The sequence below is a fragment of the Pezoporus flaviventris genome, unplaced genomic scaffold (genome assembly GCF_033815535.1).
Source record: "Pezoporus flaviventris isolate CSIRO_AGI_PZ_B2104156 unplaced genomic scaffold, CSIRO_AGI_Pfla_v1 ptg000035l, whole genome shotgun sequence".
NCBI classification, from domain to species: domain Eukaryota; kingdom Metazoa; phylum Chordata; class Aves; order Psittaciformes; family Psittacidae; genus Pezoporus; species Pezoporus flaviventris.
In genome coordinates this window covers 1,328,520-1,344,026 of record NW_026892583.1, presented here as the reverse complement: position 1 = coordinate 1,344,026, position 15,507 = coordinate 1,328,520, and the positions used below count along the sequence as shown (strand labels likewise).

The following is a 15,507-nucleotide window of genomic DNA, read 5'->3' as shown; positions in this document are numbered from 1 at the left end:
ATAATAACCTGTTGAGCAAACTTAAGGCACAAAATTCTTGAGATCTAAAGAATTATTCATCCTTTCACTGAAGCAGAATTATGCACATAGTAACGTCTGTTCGCCATCTAAAGCTATCCCTAAAAAGCCTATGGAAAAAAGAAAATCAGTATTTTCAGAAATCAGTTAGTACTTAACATTAATGCTTTACCTCCAGTTCTTTGAGGTAGTTAACGGTTGTTTCTTGTCTCATTAGTATTACCAAATCGTGTGGGTTCCTCAAGTTCATCGGTGAATCCACCTGCAAGATATTTCAACAGCCCATCACGTAAGACATTCTCCTAAAAAGATCGATTTTAAAAGGTAAGAAGTTATATTAATTCAACTACAGTTTGTCTGTTCAGAGGTTTTCTGCTCATTCAGCATCGTAATACGTCCATAACTTCAATCTGTACTTCAAACAACACTGTTATTCCCTTCCCATGGCAAGGGGGGTGGAAGTAGATGATCTTCAGGTCTTTTCCAATCCTAACTATTCTATGATTCTGTGATTTCAGAAGCCAATTCAAACCAGGCTTTAATTTTAACCCTATTTTAGTTTATTCAGGCACACAACTTCTAAGCATAAGAGGCAAGCAAACTTCTCATAACAGACGTTACTAAGAGTACCTGTTTCCATCCCTGGCAGTGTTCAAGGCCAGGTCGGACAGAGCCTTGGGTGACATGGTTTAGTGTGAGGTGTCCCTGCCCATAGCAGGGGATTGGACTGGATGATCTTAAGGTCCTTTCCAACCCTAACTATTCTATGATTCTATGATTCTACCTACTGCTATAATTCTAGATACCAAGTACCCCCAATGATCCAGAGAAGCACAGAAAATACCAATCAGTATTGATACCATATTGATGTTGTTACTGAAGTATTAAAGCCTACAGCATTTTACTTGCATATATTTATATTTCAATACACATATTGAAATGCACACATTTCAATACATGTTTCATATTCCCTCCTGTGGGCCCCACCTCACTCTGAACTGGTTGCACACAAACTCAGAGCTATGTACTGAATGTAGCACTTGTTACGCCTCATTTGCTAGGGAGGCTACTGCAGTATGTACAAGTGAATGAGATATGAACTTGCAAAGAAAACAAGGGAAAGTTTTACTGTGTTTAGAGCACTTACGACCCATTCCTAAATTGCACTGCTCCCCTGACATGTAAAGGCTGCTTGCATGATACTACACAAGTCACTGAGAGCAAAGTCAAGCTTCAGCTCTACTTTCAGTGACAAACTGCATCTGGGGAGCAATTTTTTGCGGAACGTTATGCAGGCATCACCATTTAGAAAGCTTTATTCTGAAAGATGAAGGTACTTGGCTTATCATTCATTCAGAAACAGACTGATGCTCAGGGATAGCTTCTGTTTTGAACTCCTGATAAAACAGTCTCATGAGAGTTAGGTCTGAATTCAGGGTTTGGGAATTTGGAGTGCGATGCTACCAATCCAGCATTCATCGGCTGACACAAAAGCAATGCAACAAGTACCAGATTCGTATCAACTATGACCTGGCAGCAGCAATCAAAGTGACAACAACCAAACAGCAATGTCACTGAATTCATTCATAAAGTTATGGCAATCTACCAGGAAATCAGCTCAAGTTAAACAGCATGCATGGTATTTTTCTTCACATTTTCACTTCTGGATCTGACCTCAGTTTATCACCAACAAATGATACATGATAGTAATGATAGTAATGTTTTCTACTGATAGAAAACTCTTCAACCTAGTAGAAAGTTAATATTTCTATAATTCTGTTACTATATGATTTCGTTACTTCATGTTTATATGATTCTATTACTAAATAACCTCAGCAGTGTGTAAATAAAATCTTTAAAAGCAAAACTTTACTACTAAATCCAACCTCACATTTATTTACATCTGATTTTTTTTTCTCACTCTGAAAGTTTAAGATTTCCACTGCAAGAAACTTTCACAGTAAAGATTATTATTAGCTCCATTTTAGGTTCAATAATTGCATTTGAATGGAAAAGATAAGCAACTACATTGGACAATCACGCAAGGTTTGCAAAAGCAACTTAAGCCAGCATATCTAATGCATTCAGAGCACTTTTGACAGCTTGTAAAAGTGAGATGAATATACTGTATCAGTCCTCATACTCTTCAGTTTATACATTTACAATATAAAGGCATCACAGAATGAGAACTGAGCAAATAAAAAGCATTCAGAGCTATAACAAAATGCTATATAACACAAATAAACACAAAGGAAACAGATTCTTAATTGAAAACCACAGGAGATCTAATGATATCATGCCTGCAAATGGAGAAAACAATGCCAACTTGGCCTTCAACAGGCATGAGTTCAGAGGATGATGGTGCTCAAACTTAAGAATTTCATAGCATTTAAAGTGCAGTTACCTGAACTGCTTACATTGATCCACAAGGGAAAAGGAGCCAAGCAGGGGAATTCTCCCTTTTCCTACTACCTGTAATCCTATAGTTCCACTGAGAAACAGACCAACTGAAAAGTAACAGATTGAACAACTAGTTTTCAGCCACATCAGCAGATGAATCTGAACTGACCTCAGGTGAGCACTTCATCACCCTCCTCTCTATAGCAAGAGTCATGTGGCTCATGAACTACAACCTATTCCTCTCATCCAGCCAGCAATGCTGTCCAGACTTGTGGTCCATTATTCACCGCTTACAACATCCCTCCCCAGATTAAATACGTTTTCTTTTACAGTGCCAACCATTTCTACAGCTGGAAGACAGCAAATCTGACCTACACAGTTGCGAAGAGTACCAATGCTACATTTGGCATCAAGAAATGCACTAGTCCAAATAAAACTAATTTGATGTATACCTGGAGACTGTTCTGGATTACATTCCTTCCTTCCCACAACAAAAATACTATAAGGACTCTAGATTTTAGAAGATACTGGTTTCATTCAGTCTCATGTCATGCTTTTGCTCCTACAGACACTCCCAGCCTCTACTTAATAGTCATCCAGAGACTGATCAGGTCGTGGAAATGCCTCCAGTTTCAAGAAAGTACCTAAACCAAAACAAGAAGCAGCTGCTTACACCAAAGTAGTTCTGCATCTTCATGGCATCCACTGCAGAAAGTACTTCTTTGGACAGAAAACAGTAAGCAACATGAACGGTACTGGATCATGTTGAGGAAAGAGCGTGTTATACCTACAACTGCATAAGATCTTATGGTAAAAGTGCACAGTCATCAGCTCATCGCTATGGCTCCCCTCTTTTATGACAGCTCAGGTATTTGCAAATAATTATGCATTAACCCCCCCCTGCCATGAAATAAAGGGTGTATGTGGCCTCCATTTATTAAGCATCACTAGATTTGCTGATTATACAGTCCTGGGACTGCTGGGATGAATTAAGGTTTGTATTTGTTCTGAGCACTGCTGAAGATGTGCCTGGTACAGCATCTGCATTTAAAGTCAGTTTTTACATAATTAACTAGTATAGAAAACAGCACAAAACTTGGCTCTGGAAACTAGCATAGGTCTCACTTCAGTCAAAACCTTATTAGAGGGCAGGTGTTATTTCAACACTGTAAGAGCTAGAATCAAATATCAAGGTGTTCTCAGATGCTTCTTTTTACCTTAGGATTGAATCTACTGCCAAGCAGGACTTGGTCTCACTTTAGAGTGTTATGCCCTCTTCCCTGCCACACAGAAGGCTGCAGATACACACATAGAGTGTTAAAAAACACTTCATATTTGATGCTTCCTGTCACGTTTCAGACAGGAGCTGGGGATGCTACCATAAATTCAAACTGCATTAGAAATGGTAGCTTCACTTTCATGACAGTGGCATACTACAGATCCTTCACCCTTCATAGAATTGTTTGGGTTGGAAAGGACCTTAAGGTCATTCAATTCCAACCCCCCTGCCATGGGCAGGGACACCTCACACCCAATGTCACCCAATGCTCTGGTCCAACCTGACCCTGAACACCGCCAGGGATGGAGCATTCACTATATCCTTTGGGCAACCTGTTCTATGCAAAGTCTGTTGCACCTCCTCATCTGATCAGGGGAGCGGAACACTGATGGATGTTGTGATTTAGCTCACTTTTTGCAAAACATAAGCAACTCCCTGGAAGGCTCTGCTGGGATGAAGCAGAACAGACATGAACCTGCACAGCACCTACAGCTTCACGGTGATGAGAGTAGAGACGCCCGCGCCAAAACAGATGCTTGTTCTGACTAACTCAAAGCATTAGGCCGACACCAAAGCACCACAGTCATTTACTCTTCCTCCAAACTGCTGAAACAGTGACATTCAAGATGAAGTGCTTGAAATGCAAGAACCTGACTTCAATTCAAACACAGTAAACAGGGAAAAAAACAGTGCTAACAAGCTTTCCTTGAACCCCATGCGCCTCTTACAGCTACACTGCAGAAAGCCTGCCAGCAAACCACTTCCAGAATAAGTGCTCTCTGTTCAACTTAGCCCAAAGGTGAAAGTTTCTTTATAAAGCACAGTTCAAATTTATTCCCCATCACAAAGTACACCAAGACCCTGACTCAGCAAGAAACACACAGGATTTGTGTAACAAAATAGCCCAAGACATCAGAGTTGAACCAAACCGTGAAGTTTTGGAGCGCCTCCTGTGTTACCTGCATATATCAAAGTCATTGAATAACTACACTTGTGTAAGTTTTGCCAAACCTTCTGGCATATTTTCTCCCACAATTCTGTTCTAAATGAGGGCCAATGAATGCCTCAGTCAACTATTTGTAGGGAAGACAACTTCTTTTTAAAGTACTGTGGAAATCCCACCGTTAACGGCAGCACAGGGACACCAAAAATCAGTGCCTCTGCATGTCCTAAAAGCATTCTACTACATGCAGAAGGCAGATTATGACAGAAAGAAGCTGGAAAAGATACTACATCAAGTGATGGTGTACAGCTAAATGGCTCCTTGTAGTTCTTTTATAGACTTGCTTTACAGGTAGTGGATCTTTTGTCACCAAGTTTGGAAAATGAAGGCAATTCCCACTGAAATAGGCTGGAACTGCTTGCAGTCTCAAGTGGCAGTGAAGTATCTAAAAACTGATGTTTGCTTTTGGGCATATTCTTGCTGTCTTGAGATACTCTATATTCCAACACAGCATTCCTGAAAAAGCTACCAAAAAATCTGTATATGTTTGAGTGCAAGACAAGCATTGGCTTATCCAAATGATGAACAGGGAGTGTCAGAAGATACTTGTTCCAAGGGATGTCAATGAAAACTTCACATAGAAGAACAATGGTTTTACAAGTATTGAGCCATTTCAAAGCTTACAGCTGCAGAATCTGTTAACAAACAGCATTAGGTGTCTGGATATTACTTAGAGTAGCTGTACTATAGGAAAAACAGAAGCTTTAAACACTTGTAGCACTTCAAGCCTAAAACCTAACGAAGTCGCAGTATTATTTGAATAGGTGTGCTCAACTGAGATCACTTCCAGAGAGGACACAAGCTACAAGCACCATAGATAACAGATCTAAATACAAAGGAAAACAACACTTTATTTGTAAAACCACTTGCCAGCAACCCATCTTTGGTCATACTTAAAGAGTACAAAACCTCTCGCTGAGGTTTATATTCTACAGTAGTAAAACAAATACCAGCTATACACACTGTTGAATCAAAACAAGAAATGGAGAGATCACTAATATAGAATCATACAATAGTTTGGGTTGGAAAGGACCTTAAGATCATCCAGTTCCAACCCCCCTGCCATGGGCAGGGACACCTCTCACTAAACCATCTCGCCCAAGGCTCTGTCCAACCTGGCCTTGAACACTGCCAGGGATGGAGCATTCATAACTTCCCTGGGCAACCCATTCCAGTGCCTCACCAACCTTACAGGAAAGAACTTCTTCCTTATATCCAATCTAAACTTCCCCTGCTTAAGTTTGAACCCATTACCCCTTGTCCTTTCACTACAGTCCCTAATGAAGAGTCCATCCCCAGCACCCCTATAGGCCCCCTTCAGATACTGGAAGGCTGCTATGAGGTCTCCACGCAGCCTTCTCCTCTCCAGGCTGAACAGCCCCAACTTCCTCAGCCTCTCTTCATACAGGAGGTGCTCCAGTCCCCTGATCATCCTCGTGGCCTCCTCTGGACTTGTTCCAACAGTTCCATGTCCTTTTTATGTTGAGGACACCAGAACTGCACACAATGCTCCAAGTGAGGTCTCATGAGAGCAGAGTAGAGGGGCAGGATCACCTCCTTCGACTGGGCTGCAAGCGTACACTGAAGCCAGCTCACGTTCATTTTCTCATCAACCAACACCCCCAAGTCCTTCTCCGCAGGGCTGCTCTGAATCTCTTCTCTGCCCAACCTGTAGCTGTGCCTGGGATTGCTCCCACCCAGGTGTAGGACCTTGCACTTGGCATGGTTAAACTTCATGAGGTTGGCATCAGCCCACCTCACAAGCGTGTCGAGGTCCCTCTGGATGGCATTCCTTCCCTCCAGGGTATCAACCGAACCACACAGCTTGGTGTCATCGACAAACCTGCTGAGGGCGCACTCAATCCCACTGTCCATGTCAGCAACAAAGATGTTGAACAAGACTGGTCCCAACACCGATCCCTGAGGGACACCACTCGTTACTGGTCTCCAGCCGGACATTGAGCCATTGACCACAACTCTTTGTGTGCGGCCATCCAGCCAGTTCTTTATCCAGTGAGTGGTCCATCCATCAAATTGATGTCTCTCCAATTTAGAGACAAGGATGTCGTGTGGGACAGTGTCGAACGCTTTACACAAGTCCAGGTAGATGACATCAACTGCTCTACCCCTGTCCATCAGTTCTGTAGCCCCATCATAGAAGGCCACCAAGTTGGTCAGGCAGGATTTCCCCTTAGTGAAGCCATGCTGGCTGTCACCAAGCACCTTGTTGATTTTCATGTGCCTTAGCATGGCATCCAGGAGAATCTGCTCCAAGGTTTTTTGCCAGGCACAGAGGTGAGACTGACTGCTCTGTAATTCCCCGGGTCATCCATTTTCCCCTTCTTGAAAATGGGGATTATATTTCCCTTTTTCCAGTCGTCAGGATATTCACCTGACTGCCATGATTTTTCAAATATGATGGACAGTGGCTTAGCAACTTCATTCACCAGCTCCTTCAGGACCCACATGTGGATTTCATATACATCAGTAATGAACAAGTACTTGTTTTCGTAAAGACAGACTGGCTCCCTGCCAAATCCTAAAAATATTGTGTTCTAAAGTTGAAAATACAGAAAAGGAACACTACTAATTAGACTTACAAGACACCTATAAAAGGTCAACCCTAACCAGTGATTTCTTCAGGAAATGAAACAGCAGACAACCCACTATTTTTTTTCTGGTTGAACTTAAAGGGAAATTACTTTATCCAGTGATGTTTGTTTAGGGCAGGCACTTTATGCCAGGGTTCTCATTTCCTCACTGGAATAGGTAGAAATTAGGTAGGGATTCAGCTTTAAATGTTAAAAGAAGAGTTTAGCTACATGAAGTAACAGCGGATTTCAGAGTCTTGCTAACTTTGCTCTTCTGGGCTTTGATGGGGGCCACTTCTAGACTATCCTTGTGCTGTGAAGCTCACAATATGGGGAAGCCATGCCAGGCACCAACCACAGACTTTACCACAGATTAATCAGTTCTGAACAGTTCATTTGTATCATCTTGTCAGTTTGTCCCACCCTTCTCTGAAAAGACACTGAAAACAGGATGAGAGGCCAAGGAAATCAAAGCGTGAAGATGCTAAGAGGAGCAGGACCTGGGAGCCACCCTGTGCCCAGGGGACACAGGCTGTACAGAAACACCTGGAGTGAAGGAGTGACCACTTCAGCTTGGGTTTAAACTGAAACGGGAAGTTTAGATTGGATATAAGCAAGTTCTTTACTGTGAGGGTGCTGAGGCACTGGAATGGGTTGCCCAAAGAAGCGGTCAATGCTCCATCCCTGGCAGTGCTCAAGGCCAGGTTGGACAGAGCCTTGGGTGACATGGTTTAGTGTGAGGTGTCCCTGCCCATGGCAGGGGGTTGGAACTGGATCTTAAGGTCCTTTCCAACCCCATCCATTCTATGATTCTCTAACATGGTGCTACCAGCCACTGCTGGGGCCTTCTGGACTCACACACTGAACCACCTTGGCATATATTACTATGTAAAGCTAAATCCAGACATTTTTGTATAAAAGCTTTGCTGTCAGCATACAAAACCTGGCACAGACTGCAGCAGGCATGAGGGACATGACACCAACAGCCTTATTTCAGCAGCTCTTCAGTTTTGCCTCTTTGCTCCTCCGCCTCAGATGCAAATCTTTCAATGCTGAGCTGAGAACAGTGAAATCTACGTTCCTACCACTGCCCCAAAGAGCAGAACATTTGCATTTCTGACTGCACTCCACACACAGGCTACCACAAGACCTATTTTTATCAAATTCAGGTCTAGCCCTGACCTTCACAGCAATACAGAAAGACGGAGGCTGCGGTCCCCTGCGAGCAGGCAGGTTCTAGGTTGGCAACGCCACACTGGGGCCAAGGACGTTGAGTGTCTCAGCCAGTCGCTACACAAGATGTTCAGGTTCCAACTTTTCAAACATACTTAAGAAAAAGCAGAAAGTGTAAAGTGAAGGAAGTTTTAAAAATGACTGTTTTTCACACCAGAGGAAGGCCTAAATCCCCCAGTCTTTTGGTGATCAACCAGGAAGTTTTAAAACACAGCAATTTTCCCTTTTCCTGAGGATGAGCTGACCTATGCTTCAAAACCATCATGGGGTTGGATGACAGCTAATGGACTGCAGCAGACTCACACCAACCTCCAGCCTAGGTCTGTTTGCAGTCACTCATAAAGAGGCACTGGTAACAGTTTTGGGGAAGGCATGCCACCTTACACACTTCAGTAAGAACAAACCATGTGGGGTTTTTTGTTTGGCTGGGGTTGTTCTGTTTAGCAGATAACACGCTCAGAAGGATAAGAAATGCAATGAATAAAGAGGTCATACAGCCAAGCAAACTAACCCTTAGAGAAAGCACAAAGCAAACATCCAGCTGCCATTGTCAAGGTAGGTCTGAGTGACTATTTCATACACTACAGAAGATGCTTTTGTACAGAGCAAACAGCTTTTTATTTGGCTGCAATCGATTTTCAGATTTCCTTGGGTTTGGATAGTTGCTTTTCCTATAGTCTTCAGCATATGGACCACTGCTTTCATCTCAACCTGTTTGCATACACACGCAGTCAGATGATAGACATCAGTAATGCATTAACCAACTCTGAAGCCATCCATGAACCATGTTGCCTTGCTGCAACTATGAGGCACTCTTGCATTCAAACCCACAACCCATCGAATGACTGTTAGGTAATATCTGCCCTCTATACTTAACACTAAGCCAGAATTAAGCACACTACTGCGCAATATGAAATTCAGATGTCTTCTTAGCCCTGAACAGGCCAACCAGCACTGTTTGTTCACGCTCTTCTCCAGATCATTTCTAACAAACTTCAAGACACATGACAGCACATTAAAACCAAAACGACTTTTTGCCAACTCAGATTCCTTGCCAGAGGCTCTCTGCTCCTGGCAGCACATCCCCAGTCCTGCTCCGGACCATCTGCCTGGGAGGCTTCTTTGCTTCTTTTAGTTTGGTTATTCAGAACTAACTTCTTCAGCGGTTATATTAGTCCACATAAAGACAGCCCTTTGAGTCCCTGTAAGCTTGCCTGGCTTCAATTGCCTCCATCAAGGGCTCTTTAGAAAGACCTCGCTGCAGTTCTGCTCTGTCAGGTCTCTGAGAGATGATAGCAGTTGGTCCCCATCAGTAGAGCCATGAATAACTACTGAAATTGTTTCCTGCATCGCATTTAATCTGTCAACTGTTCATCCTCTCCATGAACAAGTTTTTCTCTCCCTTTGAAGTACACTTGTATTTCTGCAGCTTCCCTACTGGCAGGCAAGCACTGTCTAAAGTCAGTTATCTATTAGCCTGAACTTTATACCCCGAGTTGTGAAATGACAAGGTTTATAAACAAGTGCACTGAGCAGATATAATCTCATTAAAGAGAGACAATTACTCAGCTCCTGGCTTTGCAGGAACACACATCTGAAGGTGGACTCAGACTAAAAGAAAAATACAAACTGATCCAGAGAATGATGTACCTGACCTGAAAACAGGCTACTAGAGCAGCAGATACAGCTTGATGGCTTTTCTCTTGACGGCTTACTGAGACAATGAAATGTTATATACGCTGCTGGGAATTAACTTGTTTCATCATTCAGAAATGCTTGCTAGAAACTGGAACAGCAGGACCTACTTAGCAAGCGCTCCCATTTACTAGATGATATGTTGCTGATATATGGAGAATTGTTCAGTTTGCATTCAGTTTGCCATCCCTGTCAGGTTGCTACAGCACTAGGAAGTGCAGCAAGAGTCTCGGGGTACTGCTAGTGGTCTTACGGCACAGGAAAATCAATCTCACTTGAATGTAGTCTCATATTAAAGGCTCACACCCTTGCTGTGCTACAAGGAGAAACAACTAACAGAGATTTTACAGCAACAACATAAACTAGTTTCACCCTTCTTCCCCCAGATCCCAGATATTACATTTTGTATATTGGCCATGATCTGTAACTTCTGCTTTCAGCATCACATCCATAGCACACTTTGGTAACACAGAAATCAAGGCTCACAGTAGTAAACTAAAAGTTACTGGGCAATCACTTGTCACTGGTGCTTATCTGGACATCCACAGCTAGTGGCTCATTTAGCAGGGGGAATGTTTGGGTCTTACTAGCACTTAAGTTTTGCCCACTGAATGAATGGGCTTCATTCAGATGAAGTGAGGCAGTCCACTAAGATTAAACCCTCTGTAAAAATGGTGACAATCTTTGAAAATGGGTTTCAGCTGTTTGAGAATGCTAATATTTCCAAGATTAAATAATACAGATGCCACTTAGCACCACCACTCTCAGCCACCAGACAGGATCAACCACTTTCACTTAGAGACTGCTGTGCTGGAAGTGTTGTGATCAATGGTGCAAAGGCCAAAAGGGGCTGATCACCAGCAGCATCCTCAGGGATCAATACTGGGACCAACACTAATGTTTTTACTAATGACAGGAGAAAAAGAACCTCAGCAAGCTTGGTATCCTCTGCAAACACAGGGTGAGGACAGCCATGGTGGGACCTCATGAAGTCAACAGAAGCAAACCCAGTGCCTGGGAAGCAATGGCCCCATGGAGCAGAACAGACTGGGCTGAACAGAAAACAGCTTTGCAGAAGAGGATGTTTGGGCTCTGGTGGGGAAAAAGGTGGCAATGAGCCAGCAGTGTTTGCCCTTGCAGCTGAGGCAGCCAACTGCATCCTGAGCTGCAGCAGCACGGTTGGAGCCAGCAGGGCAAGGGATGGGGCTATCCCCATCCACCATAAGAACGCACATCCTTCAGGTTTCTGTCCCCGGTTTCAAGGCCAGCAAAACCCATTCGAGGTGGCCTGCAGCACATAATATACAGGGCATCTGAGAGAAGCAGGCTAGCTCAGCTGCAAGGGGATATTGCTGCTGTTGTCAGCTTCCTAAAGGCAGGGTACAGAGAAGATGTATTCTATGTAAACTATTCTATGATTCTATAAGATGAAGCCAGACTCTTCTTGGGGTGTGACAGTGAGAGGCATCGGACATCTGTTGCTACATGGGAAATTCTAACTAGAAAAGATGACAAAGAACTCACCTACGCCTTAGTATTAGGAGATGGATAGCTCAAATATTTGGGAATGTTGTGGTTCTACCAGTGAATTGATAAATCAGTTATGAATCATCCCACTGCCAATGAATCACAGACGATCATAAGTTGGAAGGGACACAAGGATTGAATCCAGCTCCCTGCTCCTCACAGGACTACATAAAACTAAACCATATAACTAAGAGCATCATCAGGATACTGCCTGAACTCTGACAGGGTTGGTGCTGTGACCACTTCTATGGGGAGCCTGTTCAGTGACCCACCACTCTCTCAGTGAAGAGCCTGTTCCTAATATCCAGTCTGAACTTCCCCTGGCGCAGCTTCATTCCAATTCCTCATGTCCTGTTGCTGGTCACCAAGAGAAGAGATCAGCACCTTCCCCTCCACTGCCTCCCTTGAGGAACATGAGGTCACGCTTCAGCCCTCTCTTCTCCAAGCTGAACAACCCAAGTGACTTCAGCCACTTCTCAGAAGCCTTATCTTGAGGGCCTTTCACCATCCTGGTCACCTCTGGACACAGCCCATTCGTTTGATGTCCTTCTTACACTGAGGAGCCCCAAACTGCACACAATAGTTGAGTTGGGGCTGCACCAGTGCAGTGTAGAGTGGAACAATTCCTTCCTATTGCTGGACAATGGAGGTTCATTGCTGTTGGGTTTGCTGCTGACTACTGATCCACAATTACATTCTGGCTTTTCAAACAACATCCAAGTTCACTCCAGAAAACGTCCACTCTTCTCCATTGCCCAAAATACAAGTGGTAACAGGTTCAAACTGAAACAGGGGAAGTTTAGATTGGATGTAAGGAAGAAGTTCTTTACTGTGAGGGTGATGAGGCACTGGAATGGGTTGCCCAGGGATGTTGTGAATGCTCCATCCCTGGAAGTGTTCAAGGCCAGGCTGGACAGAGCCTTGGGTGAGATGGTTTAGCGTGAGGTGTCCCTGCCCATGGCAGGGGGTTGGAACTGGATGATCTTAAGGTCTTTTCCAACCCAAACCATTCTATGATTCTACGAAAATATAATTCAGAGGTGTCCTGCAGGGATGGCAATGACAATAACCACAAATGTAAGTACCATTTCCACAAAACGGTACAGAGTTGGCAGTAACAGAGGCTGAAATACATCTTATTACACAAAACTCACTGGCAAATTAGCAGCATTACACCACAGCTACTGAAGAATCCCTCATATTCTAAGTAACACCATATTTATAATTTGAGTTCCCTTGATGGAAATGGATGGATTGATTCTGACCATACAGGCAAGAGAAGTTATTCCACAAATATTTTACCACTTCAGCTATAAACCTTGAGAGCTCTATACACAGAACATGGGAATACCTCTGCTTAGAAAGCACTGGTCACGATAATAGGTTACTGTATAGCAATGGTACAGTGGAAGCTTCCACATACATCCTCAGTTAACTGCCATCATAAAATGCTATCAGTACCGAATTCAGCTAATCAGGTTTTCAAGCAGTTTCCAGCTAATCAGATTTTTCCCAGTCGCAGCTGCTTTTCATGCAATAACCAAAACCCACATGCAACCCAAATTTGATAATACACAGTCAATACACACACAGAGATGCTTCCAGACCATTACCAGCCACTCTCACCACTTCCCAGCCAGGAAAGGAGGTGAGACAGTGCTGTCATTCATTCATTTATGATTAACCAGGGTGAGAGCCAGGGTCCACGCAGCCTCAAGTGCCTGGGAACCATAAAGCCAGCTGAGGCTTCCTGCAGTTCCACCCTACTGCTTTCTGACAGGAGACCCGACCAAAGGTTCTCACACAAGAAAGTGGTGTTAACAGGCACCCATCTCTGGTTTTACGAGGGGGACTGCTGCTTGCTACAGCGATTCTGCTGTAAGGAAAAACGGCTCTGGCACTTCTTCAGAACCGAAGCAGATCTGACATGAAAGCGGATTTCTGGTGCTGTTCCCCTTGCAACAAAGGGGGAGCAAAGCGTGCAAGCCCCAACGCGAGAAACATACCGTCTCTTTCAGCCGGTTACTGCACACGAGGCACAGCCCGGTATCAAAACAAGCCGCTCTGACCAACCCCACTCCTCCTCGCTCCCAAAGGCACAGAGCAGCCGGGACAGGCTCACCTGCGCCCGACCAAAGCAGGACCCCGGCTCCGCGCTTACTCAGCGGCCTAACGAGCTGGAGGCTCCGGGGAGGCTGCAGGTGAGCACCGCTGCTTGCAACACGGTTCCAGCTAAGACCTCGCCCGGACCCGCCAGCCACCGCCTCACCCCGGGGCTCCCGCAACTCCGAGCCACGTTTCCCGAGCGCCGCTGGCTCCCTGGGGCAGGACCCCCGTGTGGGGCCGCCCTCCACCGCCTCCCGAGGGGGGATGCAGCGGCTCCCACACAGGCACCGCTCCGCAGCAGGTCCCGTCCCGCGGCAGCACCGCTCGGGCCAGACCCGGGACTGCGGGGTGGACGGCACCGCAGAGAGGGGCTCTCCCCGCTGCAAGGCAGCTCCCCGCGCCCCGCTCACCTGCTGCTGGATCTTCCCGTCCTCGGTGACCACCCAGTGCGTGGTGGCAGCGGCAGGCCGCGTCCCCGAGGCCAGCAGCGAACACAACCCCAGGGCCCAACCGGAGAAGACCCACGCCCGCCCTAGCCCGCCCCGCCCGGGCGCTCCAGCCGCCGCCATCTTCCCCAATCCCGGCCTGCCCGCTCCACCCGGAACCGGAATCGCCGCCGCCGCCATTTTGGGAGGGGAGGGCGGTGCCGCCGCTCTCGAAGGACGGGGTTGGCCTTGAGGCGGCCGCGGTTCGCTCCCTCCCGGCCGGGTTGCGGCAGCACCAGGCACCGGTGCGGGGCTCCGTGTGGCAGCAACGCGTACGGAGTGCTCCGCGCGGGGCTGAGCGCTGTCTGGTAACGCTGAGTCCGGTTAGTGAGCCTTCTTGCGCTTCAAACGGGCGGAGCCGCTGTCGGGAGCCCTTGTGCAAACGAGCAGCGTTTTCATTAAAAACCCATTAATTTCTATCTAATGCACGCCGAAACGTTTGTCACAACAGCCTGAGGAGACAGCAAACGGAACTGTGCTTGTGGCTGTCCACAGCGCCGGCTCACCGAGGAGTGGGGTGAAGGTAGCTCTGAACCACATCACTCCTGACACTTTAGTTACAGTTAAACTCTTCATTTCCTGTGCCAGTTAACAGTAAATAGAAACCCAGCAGCACCAGTCTCCTTACCCAGCCCTGAGCGAGCTCTAAAAGCTACCTCATTCGAGTGTTGGTCTGTCTGACCTTTCGAAGTTTGGAAGCAAGCTGCAAACAGTTTGCTTTTGGGACACCCCAACTTCCCAGAGCCTGGAACACACCACCATTTGACATATACCTATATATAACATATATAGCATATATAACATACAAACCTATAAATGCAAACAAGGAAAAAATGCTTACAAATGGGGTCACAGCGATTCAACTAATGCAAGGCATTCAGCTGTCTTTCAGGATAAAGAACATATTCCCACAATAGTTCATTACTGATGCCAGTGTTCATATCATGTACATTACAGATTTCACCCAAAAGACCCCAAAACAAACCCCACCACGTACAGGCTGCTCCAATTCACTCTTGCTCTACCATAAGATACTAACAGATTTTACTGCACTGTCAACATCTAGGAGATAAAGACAATGAATGACTCCTTTTCACATGGTAATTCCTATATAAGATCTATGACATGCAGCTTTTGCTGACTACTACTCAGAATTTTGCATTTAAAAGT

The 15,507-nt window shown here is 45.3% G+C and overlaps 1 protein-coding gene across 1 annotated transcript in view; it reads right to left on the bottom strand.

Moving 5' to 3' along the window:
- Positions 1-14,493, bottom strand: part of TTC17 (tetratricopeptide repeat domain 17) — a 60,699-nt gene extending 46,206 nt beyond the window's left edge. Inside the window, exons 1-2 of the mRNA XM_061462098.1 lie at positions 14,263-14,493; positions 191-280 (exon numbers count right to left, since the gene is read on the bottom strand). Of these exons, the coding sequence (XP_061318082.1) occupies positions 191-280; positions 14,263-14,478 (306 nt within the window). The 5' untranslated portion in view covers positions 14,479-14,493. The remainder of the gene's footprint in view (positions 1-190; positions 281-14,262) is intronic.
- Between the last annotated feature and the right edge of the window lie 1,014 nt (positions 14,494-15,507).